Raw genomic sequence first — 15,843 nt, forward strand, 5'->3', positions numbered from 1 at the left:
CATGAGTTTCTTATTAATCAAGGATGGTTTATGGCGATATAATTATCATTTATTATCATATTGTTACGTTCTGATTGTCCGTTTTTAGGTCAATACATTTAAGTACTTTACCCTGGGATTGGACCGGTTTGTGAATTAATCAACCCCGAATAGGAAACGAATTTTAAATTTTGTATCGAGGATCCTTCTTATTAATTTGATTATAATTTGGATAATTTACATCGAAATCAATTTTTCTTAATTTATATTTAGGAATTTGCTTAATTATTTTAGTTTTAGTTTGTCTTTCCAAATTTTTAAGTTTTAGGGACAATGAGAGGGGATTCTTCTTTAAAATTATCATTTGATTTAACTGAAATCTTAATCTTTTAATTTGAACTTTGCGCCCTCCTCTTTTGGGCATAAATACGTTTGAAAATAATTATTTATTATTAAGATTCTAAATTCAAATTATTCAGTCGCAACACCATTGGCTGCGACTAAATGGTACGCTACGCTATTGTTAGCGACCGGTTTTGGATTTAGAATTATGATCTTAATTTTAATTAAGAAGAATTTAAGATTTCAGTTTTCCCAATTATTTTAATTCAAAATTACCTTTATTTAATCGAGGAGGCTTTTAAATTCTCCTAAGAGAAATATTACAGAAATTGATTATAAATTTAAGAATTTAACCCTAAGGTTGATCACGCGCCACTGACTAATGTCACCGCCTAGTTAGTACCGAAGAAAGGCCGCGGCCGCTTTTTCCGAACGCATATTTATAGGTGGAAATGGTCAGAATCCCCGCGCGAGCTTCTCATCACTTTCTTCTTTCAAACCCATAATTAAGAGGGGGAAGGTTCTTTCTCAGAGGTGTCATCTGAATCTTCGTTGGTAACAATCGAAGCCTGGTACCGACAAGAATTCAATCAATAAATCAATATTTTATCATATTACGCGCATTCCTTCATTTAAAATTATAAGATGTAGATAGGCGTGACAATATTAATAAAAAGTTAAAAAAGATTAGTATTTCATCGATGCAGTCTTTCATTGGCTATTCAGTGGTGTGACATACCAATTTGATTAACCAATGATATGCATCCAGGCAGGGAATTTTAGTGATTTGTAGTGATTTACAGTTATAAGACCCATTACACGTGAAATGCATGACATAAAGTTTAAATAAAAACTTGAAAACTTAAAAAATAAAAATTAAAGAATAATTAAATAAAAAAATTAATTTATAAAAAATGTTTTTTAGAAAAAAAGACTCCCAACTGCTGCCAAAGTTAATCTAGTTTTAATAAAGTAAAACTCAAAATAAAGAATTAAAGTTATTAAAAAATAAAAAATGAAAAGGATAGGCTTAAAAAAATTAAAGTTAATGAAATTAAATAAAAATAAAAATAAAATTAAAAAATTACAAATTTAAATTACAAATTACAAGTTAAAAGACATTAAAATGTAAAATAAAAAAGTTTAAAATTAAAACGGTCTCGCTTTCCCGCGCGGAGAGCGATCAGTCGGTTACCAGGAGGAGAAGCGAGGACGTTGGAGACAGACAGGCGTGATTACATTGTTAGGCGAGAATGATAATAAATAACGATGTTTATTTGACTAAGAGTGGTGCGATGGAATGCACCGAATCGTCGCGTTTAATGTTCGTGGCCGTGGACGGGCGAGACGGCCATCGGCGCGCGGATAATGCATGAATACAAAATAAGAGATCGCTCGGGCGGTCGGCGCGATACTGATCGCGGCGCGCAGTTCGGTGGCGCGGAGCGCGCGCGGCGGCGGCGGTGTCGCATGTGTTCGTCGCGGGCCTTTAAATCGACGTGGATTTAAACGTGCACGCGTGTCGCGGGTGTTGTCGCGAGGGTGGATATTTCGCAAGTTCGGTGGATCGTTGAGATCGGAGAACGGGTGTGCCCGTTCCCTGCCGAGAGTGCTCGGCTGACGGGGGGTGTGCCTCTCGTCTGTTTGCGTGAACGCCGAGTGAACTCGGCCAGCCGGGGAGGGCCCCAGCTGTGTGCGGAGAAGAAGGTGGCGGTGCCGAGTGTACTCGGCCGACCAGGGAGTACCCTGGTGCTCGGAGAGGTAGTATCGGGGAGAACCCCGGTACTCGGCGGTGAAATTTCGGAACGGCAGAGTCGGGTCGAGCGAACTCGACGCGCTGGGGAGACCCCAGCAACTCTCGGCTTGCTGCCGGTGGCGAGCTCTCGGAAACGAGCTAGGAACAGGAGTAAACGGAGAGTGATTTCCTGTGGAGAGCGATGCCTTTTTATATCCGAGATCGACCTCGGTATTTTCGGTCGGATCGGTCGGATTGGTCGATCTTGGGGTTAGCATCCCTCTCCCCAGGAGCGGAAAAAAAGGATCGGGGGATGATTGGTTTTTTGGTAGGGAAGGAATTCGGTGGAAAGGTAGCGGCGCGGTGCGGGGTGATTGCGCGCTTGTGAACGCGGTCGTGGCGCGGTGCGGGACGCTCGCTCGGTTGCGCGGCGCGGCGTCGGTGCGGCGCGGGACGCTTTCGCGCTCGGTGGTACGATGCGTAGCGCGGTGCGGGGTGCGTTCGCGCTTGTTGACGCGACGCTTGGCGCGGTGCGGGGAAATACCACGAAAACATACGTGGTATTCTCCGACGCTTTCGGAGTTCGCGTATACAAGTATTAAAAAAGGAGGCATTGCTGCCTCTTTGCGGCCACTGCCGCACTCCGCCTGATGTTCGGCGGTCCCCGACGGATGGTCGGTCGGGGGAAATCCGGAGGAGGAATGGAGCGGAAGGATGCGCTCCGTTACAAAATTAAAAATAAAATTAGAAAATTATAAATTTAATAATACATATAGGCCGAGTACATGTTACTAACAATACAGTACATTAACAAACTACAATGCAAAACATGGCATTTCCTTGGCAAGGATCTTGGTTGCTAAAGTCTTTTTAATATAAAATAAATTCAATTAATTATATTACCAACTACGTGCCGCTTGGTTTAGCAGACTTTCAACGTAGCTCTATAATAATTGATGATCAATATTATTGATATCGATTAAAATCCCATTTTATTATATCCCCCCTCCCAGAAATATATATTGCGAAAAATATCACCTCAACCAAGGATCGAACCTGGATCGTGCATTTAATTTAGATTTGTTATTATTAATTTTAGATTCATTAATTGTTCAATATAATAGTATATAGTATTTAATAATTAAAGCAATTTTAAACTTTCTAAAGTTCTCAAATTTTTATAGCATTGTTGCGACGGAATAGCAGCTAAAATCATATCACAAGACGCCGCCTCAGACGTATCTCAAAAAGACACATGTCGCGGCTCTCTTTGTATTCTTGCCTTTGTTTATATCGTCGAGCCTACGTTTCGCGGCTCGGGGACCTTCGCGACAAGGACAGAACGCCGCCACAGGATCGGGCTGTGATTGGCTAGATTGCAGCTCCCGATTTTGTTATATATATAAGCTCGCATCTGAATACGGGCAGATCGAGTTTGACGAGCGTAGTACACGGATCCGTACGATAAGAGATAGTAACGCGAGGCCGAGTCCTCAGATTCCATTTCCGCAATAAACGAGGCCGAGTTCTCATTCAGTTCTGTGTTACACGAGGCCGAATCCTCGATCCTTACGGTGTGAGAATAATATATTCAAAAATAGTATTCGGGGTAACCTCCCGTCTACATCGTGCCTGCAACGATTTGCGGGGCGCGACATTTTGGTGCCTCCTGTGAGGTCGTGCAAGACGCGACCATCGGCGATTGCCACGAGCGAGCATCTACGGCAAGTCAACGTGAGACAATTGAGAATTTGCCTGGACGATCACGGCTTCAGGCTCGGCGAGCAGTACAACTACGTCAGCGGCGGGACGAGATCGCGGACGGCGGGATTGACTCGACGGGACGAGTGAGGGCGGATTAACGGCAAGTAGAACCTTTGAGTATATTTGGTGGCCGATCGAACAATTCCTTTCATCCTAATCCCTCTCCAAATACATCATGACGGATAGAGTTAAACTTCTTATCCAAAAACGTACTTCTTTAAAGGCTCAAATTACCAATTTAACGAATATCGTGGAAAGGGATAAATATGATAGAGTCACGTTGAAAATGCGAATGGATCGCGTCACGAGTCTTTATCACGCGTACGAGGAATTTAACGACGAGCTTACAGTATTAAATCCAGACGATAATCAAAGAGACGAATTTAATAATGTGCAAGAGAAATTTTATTCCCTCGCGGGAAAGGTCGAAGATATAATTAATCCCAATATGGCCGCCACGAGTGCTAGTACTTCGAGCGTCGCAACAATCTCCAGCGATTCCGGGACGATGGTCGTTGCGAAACGGCAGATGAATCTGCCGATAGCGTCTTTGCCTTGTTTTGACGGCCGCTACGAGAACTGGCTGTCATTCAAAAATTCATTTCTCGCTATGATAGATACCCGTACAGACTTAAGCGATGTAGAAAAACTTCAATATTTAAAATCGACATTAATCGGCGACGCAGCTAACAAATTAAAAATTCTATCGATTGAAGGATCGAATTATAGTAAGGCCTGGGAGCTGTTAAAGCGTGCTTACGAAGTAAAACGAATTTTCATATCGCGTCATCTTTCCTTGTTGATAAATTTACCTGCATTGGAAAGGGAAACCACCGACGGCTTGTCGAAGTTAACTGATGACGCGCAGCAACACGTGGCATCCTTGAACGTTAGGCGTCGTCGTAAATTCTGAGATATTAGTAAATTTGATAGAAGGCAAATTACCGAAATTTACCGCCGAAAAATGGGAGGAAACTCTCGATCGCGACGAGTTTCCAAGGATAGACGATTTATATGAATTTCTATACCGTACTGCAGTCCGAGTATCTAAACGGTCGCGAATAGAAGATCATAAACGAGACGACAACAAGTATCTCCCTCCTGCCAAAAGGGGGCGAATTCTTAACAAGGTTTTGTTGGTGAACGCGACAAATAATTGCGTAGCATGTAGGAATAAAAAACATCCATTATTCCAATGTGACAAGTTCAAACAACTAGACGTGTCCAAACGCGTGGAAGTCGTGAAGCGTGCGAAATTGTGTTATAATTGCCTACGTTCCCATCAAGGGAAAATCTGTAATTATGGCAATTGCACTATATGCCAAAGAAGACACAACACTCTTTTACATTTCGACAAACGACCGACAATGTCAACAGTCACCGAAGCAGGGGACGCTGGAATAGTGAAAGGCGAATGATTGAAGGGCGACGGACGCGCCGGCGCGCGACACTCCGCAGAGACGTTACCAATACACGAGCCGCAATTAATGACAACCACAATGATATTTGTGAGAGATCGCGAAGGCAAATTAATTAAATGTCGAGCATTATTAGATACTTGTGCATTAACTTTATTTCTGAAAATTTTGCAAAACGTTTAGAGCTTCCTATCGTCTCACGCACATTATCGATCGACGCGATTAATTCGATGGGTACAGTATCGAAAGGACTTGTTCAAATTATTATCAAATCTGTATATAACGAGTTTAGCAAGCCCTTGACATGTTTGTTGATTCCAACAATCGCAGATTCGATTCCGTCGGAAATGTTTCCGCGAGATTCCATCTAATGTTCCCATCTAATGTTCAATTAGCAGACCCAGAATTTCATTTGCCGCGTCCGGTTGATGTATTAATTGGGGCAGGATCAACGCTGTCGATGTTTTCGATCGGGCAGATCGATTTGTCCCGAGAGGGTCATGATCTCTATTTACAAAAAACTCGACTTGGTTGGGTTGTCGCAGGCGGAGTACCAACGCGAAAGGGTTTAAGGGGCGCGTCATGTCGATTGACTAACTTAGATCAACAAATTGCCAATTTCTGGACAATAGAAGAAATGAACGCGGACATATCGAAATCTGCTGAGGATGCTGAATGCGAAGCACATTTCGTAGAGAATACCGAGCGCGATGAAAACGGCCGCTATGTGGTACGGTTACCTTTTCGGAAGGGCGACAAACGACTCGGCGATTCGCGAAACACGGCTCTCAGACGTTTGCAAGCTCTCGAGCGGAAACTCGAATCAGATCCGACATTAAAAATTACTTATTCGCATGTTATACAAGAATATTTAGATTTAAATCAGATGTCTTTGGTCGATGATCCATTAGAGGACGGGTTTTATATGCCGCATCACGCAATAGTAAAACCTTCGAGTAACACAACAAAGGTCCGCGTAGTATTCGACGCGTCAGCTAAAACGAGTACCGGCTCGTCATTGAATGATATATTAATGGTAGGGCCTACCATTCAGGAACCGTTATTTGCGCATCTAGTGCGATTCCGTATGTATAGATACGTCCTCACCGCCGATATCGAAAAAATGTACAGACAAATTTTATTACATGAGGAAGATCGTATATATCAACGCATACTTTGGCGTCAAGACGATCAAATTAAGACCTTTCAACTGAACACTCTAACGTTCGGCGTTTCTTCAGCGCCATATCTTGCCACACGAACAATTAAAAAACTCGCGATCGACGAGGGCTATGCGTATCCTCGAGCTGCAAGAATTCTTGAAAAACACTTATACGTGGACGATTTACTGACCGGCGTTGATACGATATCTGAGGCACTCACGTTGCGCGACGACATAACTACCTTATTAGCGCGAGGCGGTTTTAATATACGTCAATGGGCTTCGAACGATAAACGAGTTATCGAAGATTTACCACCCGAAGCAATAAACTCAAGGTTTATATTGGATAAAGATGGCCCGTTGCATACCTTAGGTTTGTCCTGGTACGCATCCAATGACATGCTGCGTTATTTCGTACATTCCGTTGAACACAGCAAAGGAGTCACGAAACGTCACATTCTTTCAGAAATAGCAAAGATCTACGATCCATTAGGTCTCCTCGGTCCAATCATTCTACATGCGAAGAAATTAATGCAAACCCTATGGCAATGCAAATTAGAGTGGGACGAATCTGTTCCTTCTAGCATATACACCGCGTGGATAGAATTAACAGCTCAGATGGGTTCAATTCGGACGATCAATAGACGTTTCACGATTGAATGTATTTGATCGGTATCCTCTCAACGGGGGGAGTATGTTGCGACGGAATAGCAGCTAAAATCATATCACAAGATGCCGCCTCAGACGTATCTCAAAAAGACACATGTCGCGGCTCTCTTTGTATTCTTGCCTTTGTTTATATCGTCGAGCCTACGTTTCGCGGCTCGGGGACCTTCGCGACAAGGACAGAACGCCGCCACAGGATCGGGCTGTGATTGGCTAGATTGCAGCTCCCGATTTTGTTATATATATAAGCTCGCATCTGAATACGGGCAGATCGAGTTTGACGAGCGTAGTACACGGATCCGTACGATAAGAGATAGTAACGCGAGGCCGAGTCCTCAGATTCCATTTCCGCAATAAACGAGGCCGAGTCCTCATTCAGTTCTGTTACACGAGGCCGAATCCTCGATCCTTACGGTGTGAGAATAATATATTCAAAAATAGTATTCGGGGTAACCTCCCGTCTACATCGTGCCTGCAACGATTTGCGGGGCGCGACAAGCATATTCAATTTCTTTCATTCTTTTATTTGAATTTTCTTTAAAATTGTCTTTTTATTACTTATTGTATTTAATTGTAATTAATTATGTGAATAAAATTTCTATATTATTTAAATAAGGCTTTATTTGTGTATTATATGTTTAAGAATTTTTATTTAATTATAAATATTTTTATTATTTTAATTTAAACTTTAATTTAAACTTTTTAAACTTATTCTTTTTATTTTATGATTTTCTTTATTTTTATGTTATATTTATTTTATCTTACACTTTTTGAACCTTTTTTTTTACGTGAGGAAATGCAGTTACGCACTAACCTCCCGGGCGTTTGGGCTCGCCCGGGAGAGTGTGGGACTCGGGCCACAATTGGCGCGGCCCCCTACCCACTAAAACCTCACGGGTGCTGTCCAAGGCGCATGATTGGGGCCATCCGGGAACACTTGCAGTATACTTCCCGATCGCCCCACGCCCGCGCGCTCTTTCGGGGTGCGCTCCTCCCAGTGAGGGAGTTGCCCTCTCCCCCACAATACTCCCTTTGGGAAGAGGACCACTCTTCCCCTCCATAAAAGGGGGGAAGGATGAGGAGGGGCGGGCCCCTCCCAGGAGGGACACCAGCCCACCCCATCCTGACACTCGCGTGCGCCGGAGGGGCCGTCCGGTAGGGCGGCCCCCCCCCCCCGGCGCAGACCCTCATGGGATGGGAGTGCAATGGGGCCGTCACGAATGCGGCCGGGGGTCTCCAAGGGTCCTCTCCGACTCGGCCTTGCTGGCCGAGTTGTCCGACTTCTCCGATTTGGAGGGGAAGGGGAGCTATTCCCCTCCCCTCCAGGGAGATCAGTCGACCATAGGGAGGATCCGCAGGCGCCACGTTCCCTCCCTTCCTCCCCGGCCGGACGATTGTCAGTGGGAGGAAGCAGCTCCTCCTCCCTCCTGCGCCGCTCTGCCTCCTCCTTCTGCGACATCACCCGTTTGCAGAAGGAGGAAACCTCTTTCCAGATTCTCTCGCTGCCGACCATCCCACTGATGACGGCCGGCAGCGAGAAGTCGTTGCCCAACACTGGGGCGAGGATACCGCGCTCTTCCTCCCAAGCGGAACATTCCGCGAATGTATGCTGCGCAGTGTCCTCGCCCGCCGCACAGTGCGGGCACTGTGCCGTGCGCTCCCTTCCGATTCGGCGCAGGTACCGGCCAAAATTCCCATGGCCGGTCAGCACCTGCACCAATCGGAAGGACAAGCCCCCGTGGACCTTGCCGAGTCATTCCTCGAGGCAGGATCGGATGGCCTCCACCGTCCGGGCAGCTGCGATGCCGGGTTCGTGTAGCCGGGTTACCCAGCGGTCCACGACCCGGCGCCGCGCCTCCTGGCGAATTGGTTCCACGGTCCTAGCCGTAGGGACTGCTCTCCCAGCCCTCAGCCGGCGGATACGCCGATAAATTTCGGCATGCCCCGTCGCTAGCAGGTCAATGGAGGGCGTCCCGGCCAGGACCGTGGCCGCCACATGCGACACCGTCCTATAGGCCCTCGCCAGGCGCAGCACGATTCTGCGTTGCGCCTGCCTCATTTGGTGGAGGCTCTTTTTGTCCTCCAGCAGGCGACGGGCCCATATCGGCGACCCATAAAGGGCCACCGAGTGGACGGTGTGCGCATAGAGGCATCTCGTCTTGGCGCCCGGACCTCCCAGGTTGGGCAGGAAGCGACTAAGCCTGTTGGCCACCGCCTCCACCCTGGAGGCCAGGAGGTCAAAGTGCCTCCTGAACCCCCAACGGCCATCCAAGGTAAGACCAGATAAAGTGGGGTCCCACCTCCACGGGAACTGTTCCGACCAGCATCCTCGTGGGGGGGGGGGCATGAAGGCCATCATGTATAAACATGGTCTCCGTTTTATGGGCTGCCACCTCTGACCCCAAGGCGCTGATCGCGCGCACGGCACCGGCGATGGCCGCCACCAGGGCATCCCCCCTCCGGCCACCACTAATGTGTCATCCGCATAGTAGATGACGTGGCAGCCGGGGGGGGAGGGCAAGCCGCAATACCCTATTGTACGCGAGATTCCATAATAGGGTCCCAATACGGACCTCTGCGGAACCCCGCGTGTGACGCCCCTTCGGTGCCGCAGTCCATTCGCGTTGACGAACTTCAGCACCCTGTCTCGAAAGTAGCCGCCTAGCATCTCCCGGAGGTATCCGGGGAGGCGGCGATAAATTGCCGCCTCCCCAATTCTATCCCAGGAGAGGGAGTTGAACGCATTTGCTATGTCCAATGAGACCAGCAGCTTAACTCCCCGCCCTTTAATAATGGCCTCGTGAGGGACTTTACACGATTGATGGCATCGATCGTCGATCATCCCCCACGGAAGCCATACTATTCCTCCGCTAAGCTAGGTTACGGCCACTTCCGGACATATGCCGGACGACGCGAGCTGCTCTTATGCGCTCGAAGAGCTTGCCCACATCGTCCAGCAGGCAAATGGGTCTATACGCCGAAGGGGCGTCCGGCGGCTTGCCCTCTTTTTGGAGAAAGACTAGGCTCGCCCTCCTCCAGATCTGGGGGAATGTCCCTTTTTCGAGGTACCTGCTAAACAGGTGCCTCAGGGGAGCGCCGACCAAGTCCAAAACCGAGGCCCATATCCGACTCGGTATTCCGTCCGGGCCGAGGGCGGCCAAGCTTCCTGGCCGCCTCCTTCATCTCGTCCCTGGTGATCCCCAGTTCCCTCCCGCCCGGGTCGCGCTTTGCGACGCGGGCGTCGGGGGTAGGTGAGAGAGAGACCATCTGTCCCCCCGGGGGAACAGCGTTCCCAACACTTTTTGAACCTGTCCTGTCTTCTTTATTTTATTGTTTTTAATTTCTTTTAACTTAAATTTATAATTTTTTAATTTCATTTTCAATTTTAATTTTTTAAAATTTCATTAACTTAAATTTTCTTAAGCCTATCCTTTTCTCTTTTTATTTTATGATTATCTTTATTTTTATGAAATATTTATTTTATTTTATACTTTTTAAGTCTGTCTTTTTTATTTTATTTAACATTTTATATTTTTAATTTCTTTTATTGTTTTTAATTTTTTAACTTAATTTATAATTTTTTAATTTTAATTTTTTTAATTTCATTAAGTTTAATTTTCTTAAGCTTATCCTTTTCATTTTTAATTTTTTAATAATTCTAATTCTTTAATTTTGTGTTAGATTAACTTTTGGCAGCAATTGAGTCTTTTTTTTTTAAAAAAAACCACTTTTTATTTAATTGTTTTTTATACCCGAGATCGACCTCGATATTTTTCGATTGGATCAGTCAGATTGGTCGATCTCAGAGGTAGCATGGGTCCCCCTCCACAGGAGCCAGAAAAAGGAATCGGTTTACTTGGTTTTTTGGAAAGATAAAGAATCAGAGCGGGGATGTCTAGGAGTAGAAAGAGGAGTTCGGTGGTGCGATAACGGTGTAGCACGGGGATGGTTAAGTCGTTTATAAACGCAGTCGTGGCGCGGTGCGGGACGCTCGCTCGCTTTCGTGGCGCGATGTCGGTGCGGCGCGGGGAGTATTACTGTTCGCTAGTACGGCGCGTGATGCGGTGTGAGGCGCATTAGCACTCGGCGAGAATACACGAAAACAGTGGATTCCCGCGCGAGGTATTTCCACGCTGTAACTCCGACGTTTCGGAATTCGCGAATTTATTCAAAGATTAAAAATAGGCGGAAACGCCTTTCTGCAGCCACCGCTGCACTCCGTCTGATGGTCGGCGGTCCCCGACGGATGATCGGTCGAGGGAAAATTCGAAGAAGAAACGGAGCGGAGAGATACGCTCCGTTACAACCTTCTTCTTAAACTTTCACGTCGCTTTCTAATGTAGAAGTATTTTGGAGAAAAATAGATTAAGAAAAGTAGAAGCTTCGTTCTTTAAAATGAATCTAGAAAGATTATTGTACGATCTTTTTTCACAAAATTATAACAGTTCAAAGATTAACAATTTTTCTACAAAAATTTAGCGATCCTTTAATTTTGATTAAACAATGTTGACATAAACGAAAAATTTCTTTATAATTCGCAAAAATAACAGGTGCCATCAAAGAAAGAATTGTGTATTAATTTTTTACAAAATATTGAGCATTTTTTGTCTTTAGTAACCTAAGTTAAAAAAAACGTATTTTGTTTCAATATTGAATAACGGTGAAAAAAAATCGTACAGCAGTTAACAAGTTCTCAAATTAAAGCTAAAGATTCACTATTTCGAAAGTTATAAACAGCATTTGTGTGCGATTTTTAATGATGTAACACATTGTGAAACTTGGTAAATGTCATAAAAGATTTTGTTATTTGATAGATGTCTCTTTGTATTTATATAATTCTATATTATAAAAAATCAGTATAACCATTATTTAAAGAATCGACCTAAAAAAATAAAGATTTCAAGCTTTAAGCGTTTTTAAACATGTCATTATAATAATTTTTAATAATGTTGCATTTTCTTGAATCTTGTTTATTTTTGGAGGACCAAATAGATGAGCCTTTAATTTTACTATTGAGTATAATTTATAAATACTGTTGAGTATATTTATATTAAATTACATATTAACTACAAGGCTTTTGTGATGTGGAGAAATATTAAATTTGGCTTTCATATTGGTTTCACGTCTTTCATAAATTTATTTCGAATATTTCATGAATTATTCGAACCCAAAAGTCAAATTGAACAGTACTCTTACAATTATTTATTTGATATATTAAATTAATATATTAAGAAGTGTTGTAGCCCGAATTATTTCTTATATTATTTTTGCCATATTATATCTTATTCTCACGATCATTCTCCAATCTTGGAATAACCGGAATAGCTACGGAAACGCCGGCCAGAAATGCAAGCATGCAAAAGCAAGTCCAAAGCAGAGCGCGAAAACGAGAAATTTGCGAGAGCGCGCTGTTTTGACCATATATGGTCCGATTTAGAATTATAAGACGACACTACTAGAATATTATAAAAATGGTCGCTAAATCACCGAGACAGGCAGTCACAATATGTAACAGGGCAGTTGTACTTCGTCACGGTCAGTCGTTATCTGTAATAGCAAGATTCACACAAAACCTTGTCAAAAAGCCGTACCAATAAATCAGCTATTTAACAAAAGTGAGTAATAATATTTGATCAGAAGAACCTTCCACCTACGATCCTGCTCGGAATTCTAACTCCTAAGGTTCGGCGAACCCGACTTTCCCTAAAACAATCTTGTAATCCAATCCGAGCTATAACAAAAGATAATAAATTTACAGAAGATAATAAATTTACAGAAGATAATATATTGTATATATTTTTCTATCTTGGACTTTTCTACAGTATTAATAATATTTTTCAAATTCTAACTTCTGTTCATTATTTAAATCTAATAATGCAATAAAGGATGATACAAGAAGATTCATATTGTTTACAACAGAAACAGAAAAATCGACTCCTAATGCTCGTAAGGATTCAAAATCGTTCATGTAAAGTTATATTGATCGAAAATATCACGCACTGCTGGGCAAACTGTATTATAATTTGCTAATATTCTAATCATAGTTGCCGTGGAGTTTTATTATTTTCTGTTGTCAAACTATGAATGTTCCATGTGGATGAAAATGATAATAATCTTTTATTAATAACAGATTTATAAACATATTGTACACAAAATCTGTGTTTAATATTTTCAGCATCTAATAAACCCTGATTTTCTAAAAAATATAATTCAGTATAAACAGAATCGCAAATTTCTTTAAAAACATCCACTCATAATCTTTCTATTCTTGATTATGAACAAACTTGCGGTTATATGATTATCTTATGTATTTCACGGATTGTATTCATTAAAATAGCTACAAGAAGATTTTCATATCCATGATCTGATCATACTCATGAAGGTAGATCATAATTTACTGCATCAACAAAGAACTTGACAACAGATTCTGCTTGAATGAATGTTTTACATACTAAATATATTATTAATCTGGAGTATCCATCAATACAAGCATGTATTACAAAACTCCATCTATAAATTCAAATATAATTTAATAAAACAATATTTATATAAAAAAAATTAATATTAATAATTAAAAAATTAATATTAGTAATTAATATTAACATTAATTAACATTAACAGTAATTAACATTAACATTAATAAATATAATGAAAAAAACGTTTATCTCGAAAGTTTTAAATGTGCGTCCATATGCCACAAAGAGTTTGGTGTTGCCACCTTGTATGTCCTTCTTTTTATTGACTGACTCCATCTGCTTGCAGTTCCAACTGTATCTATATTGTTTAAATTTTCTCTTACTTGATATCTTGGTACAAGAATACCTTTTGCTTTTAAATATGATTGCATTATCTGTAATTTATTTATTAATTTATTGTAATTAATTCTTATGTATTCCTTGAAAATATTCAATATTATCATATATCCAGCATTGGGATGTTATTGATGAATTTGTATCATTTTTATTCTCATTTCATTATCGGATATTTTGTATACTGTGCACGCATAGGCATATTTAAGTCGTATAATTTTTTGTAAATAGTACTTCTTGCACAACCTAAGTGGTTTGCTAGTGGCAGTAAATCCTTCGTTGTATAATAATGCCAGTTATCCTTCATTTATTTGAATGGTAGGACGACTTTTTTCTGATTAATCCAATCCAATAATTAAATAAGAAATAGGTTATTTAAATTTGTTGAAACTACTAAAACAATAATATTTTATAAATATTGACAAAAGATACTGACTTGTTGAATTTATTCTGTTCGCAACATAGCCTTTTTGTTGGTGTTTTTCTTTTAATTAAAAATAAAACATCTATTGCTTCTAAAAGTTTATCATAAGTCCCAAACCAAAGAACTAGTTGAGAACAAGCGACCCCCGACTCCTGAGAGGTCACTCGATATCAATAACAACGGCCAGATCAAGTGGCAGCTATGTGTCATCGAGTTAGGGTACGTCACCCATGCCGCGACATGTGGCGTTTTTGGACAGAAGCCGCCACTCAACAGAATCCGAGGACCCGACTTTTTTAGATAAGCCGGACACTCCCACAACGATATCATCTCGATGAGAAAGCTCATCGGGGACATACCAACGTCGAAGAGAATGCCTAAGAGCACAGGATCTGCTTCGGCACGAAACTACGAATATGGCCTCTCCTTTAATACCTGCGGCAAATAAAAGATCTTAATAACTAACCTAAGCATAGAAACAACACACTTAAATTTCGAAACAACACACACCAACACTTGTAGATATACCTGTTATAAATATAAAATATAAATGCATTCGTGATTAATCGCTTCGATTATTGAGCGTGCATACAACCTTCCCGTGCCAGCGATCTCACACCTAAAGATCAGTTTGCGCTGGCGACTCCTCCTTGCTGCTCACCACTTCCGTTGCTGCTTATTATTTCCGCCTTGCTTTCACGACCTAAACTGCTCTAGTATATATCATTGATAACTACGTAGATGGTCTCCTTCATCATTAAAAAACAGATGACTTGATGACCACGTTTGAAGTCACGCATCCTCGCATTCACTTCGCATTCACTCACACATCAGCCCTACACCAAGCTTACTAGCTTAATAATAAGTCTTTTTAATCGACACCACATTGTTTTTCACTTTCCACTTTTAACTTTTCACGCATTGACATTTTACATGAAACTTTTCATAGCGATTATGTATGTAACTTGGATACGTAGAAAATGAAATCATGAAACATAGTTTCATAGGTTTTATAGCTAAGAGGAATTATTTTATTAGTACAGTATTATATACACAACAAGCCATTTTATGGCAAGCCATTTTACTTTTTAATAATACGCATTTTAAATGTATAATGAAAAATAATCCCGCGATTAAAATAAAAAGGGAAATTGTTTAGCAGTATTACTATAAATCTAGACATAAAGAAATTATTTAAAATTATGTACTGACAAAAATTTAATTAAAAAAGCATAAGAAAGACAAGGAAAGACATAATATTATTTTTATGTGTCGATAAAAATGTAACACATTTTTATTATTCCTCAACATAATATTTTCTCTCATTTGTAAGATATTGAAAAATTCAATATAATTTTATAGAAATACATTAAAAATATGCACTATTGAAATATACTATGAAAAGCAGTTTTATTTTTAAATTTTGTAATATATATTGTTGTTTATAATTGAAATATGTCCATTCTTATTAAGACCAAAGTTATTTTAATTAGGCTGTAATTTATTTTGTGTTGCATTACAAAATAATATGAAGTAAATTACTT

General features: G+C 41.4%; 2 protein-coding genes and 2 pseudogenes across 2 annotated transcripts; 2 read left to right on the plus strand and 2 right to left on the minus strand.

The window, feature by feature from the left end:
• Positions 1 to 3,590: 3,590 nt before the first annotated feature.
• On the plus strand, positions 3,591 to 5,242 carry LOC148935372 (uncharacterized; annotated as a pseudogene).
• A 300-nt stretch (positions 5,243 to 5,542) lies between these two features.
• LOC148935373 (uncharacterized) lies at positions 5,543 to 7,069 on the plus strand. The gene has a single exon (XM_089081783.1). It carries the CDS (start codon positions 5,543 to 5,545, stop codon positions 7,067 to 7,069), a length of 1,527 nt encoding a protein of 508 aa, XP_088937909.1.
• Positions 7,070 to 8,819: 1,750 nt separating this feature from the next.
• LOC148935374 (uncharacterized) lies at positions 8,820 to 9,422 on the minus strand. The gene has a single exon (XM_089081784.1). It carries the CDS (start codon positions 9,420 to 9,422, stop codon positions 8,820 to 8,822), a length of 603 nt encoding a protein of 200 aa, XP_088937910.1.
• A 3,468-nt stretch (positions 9,423 to 12,890) lies between these two features.
• LOC148935375 (uncharacterized) lies at positions 12,891 to 15,130 on the minus strand (annotated as a pseudogene).
• Between the last annotated feature and the right edge of the window lie 713 nt (positions 15,131 to 15,843).

This window comes from Pogonomyrmex barbatus, unplaced genomic scaffold (genome assembly GCF_055798465.1).
Source record: "Pogonomyrmex barbatus isolate J1 unplaced genomic scaffold, ASM5579846v1 scaffold5, whole genome shotgun sequence".
In the NCBI taxonomy this organism is placed as follows: domain Eukaryota; kingdom Metazoa; phylum Arthropoda; class Insecta; order Hymenoptera; family Formicidae; genus Pogonomyrmex; species Pogonomyrmex barbatus.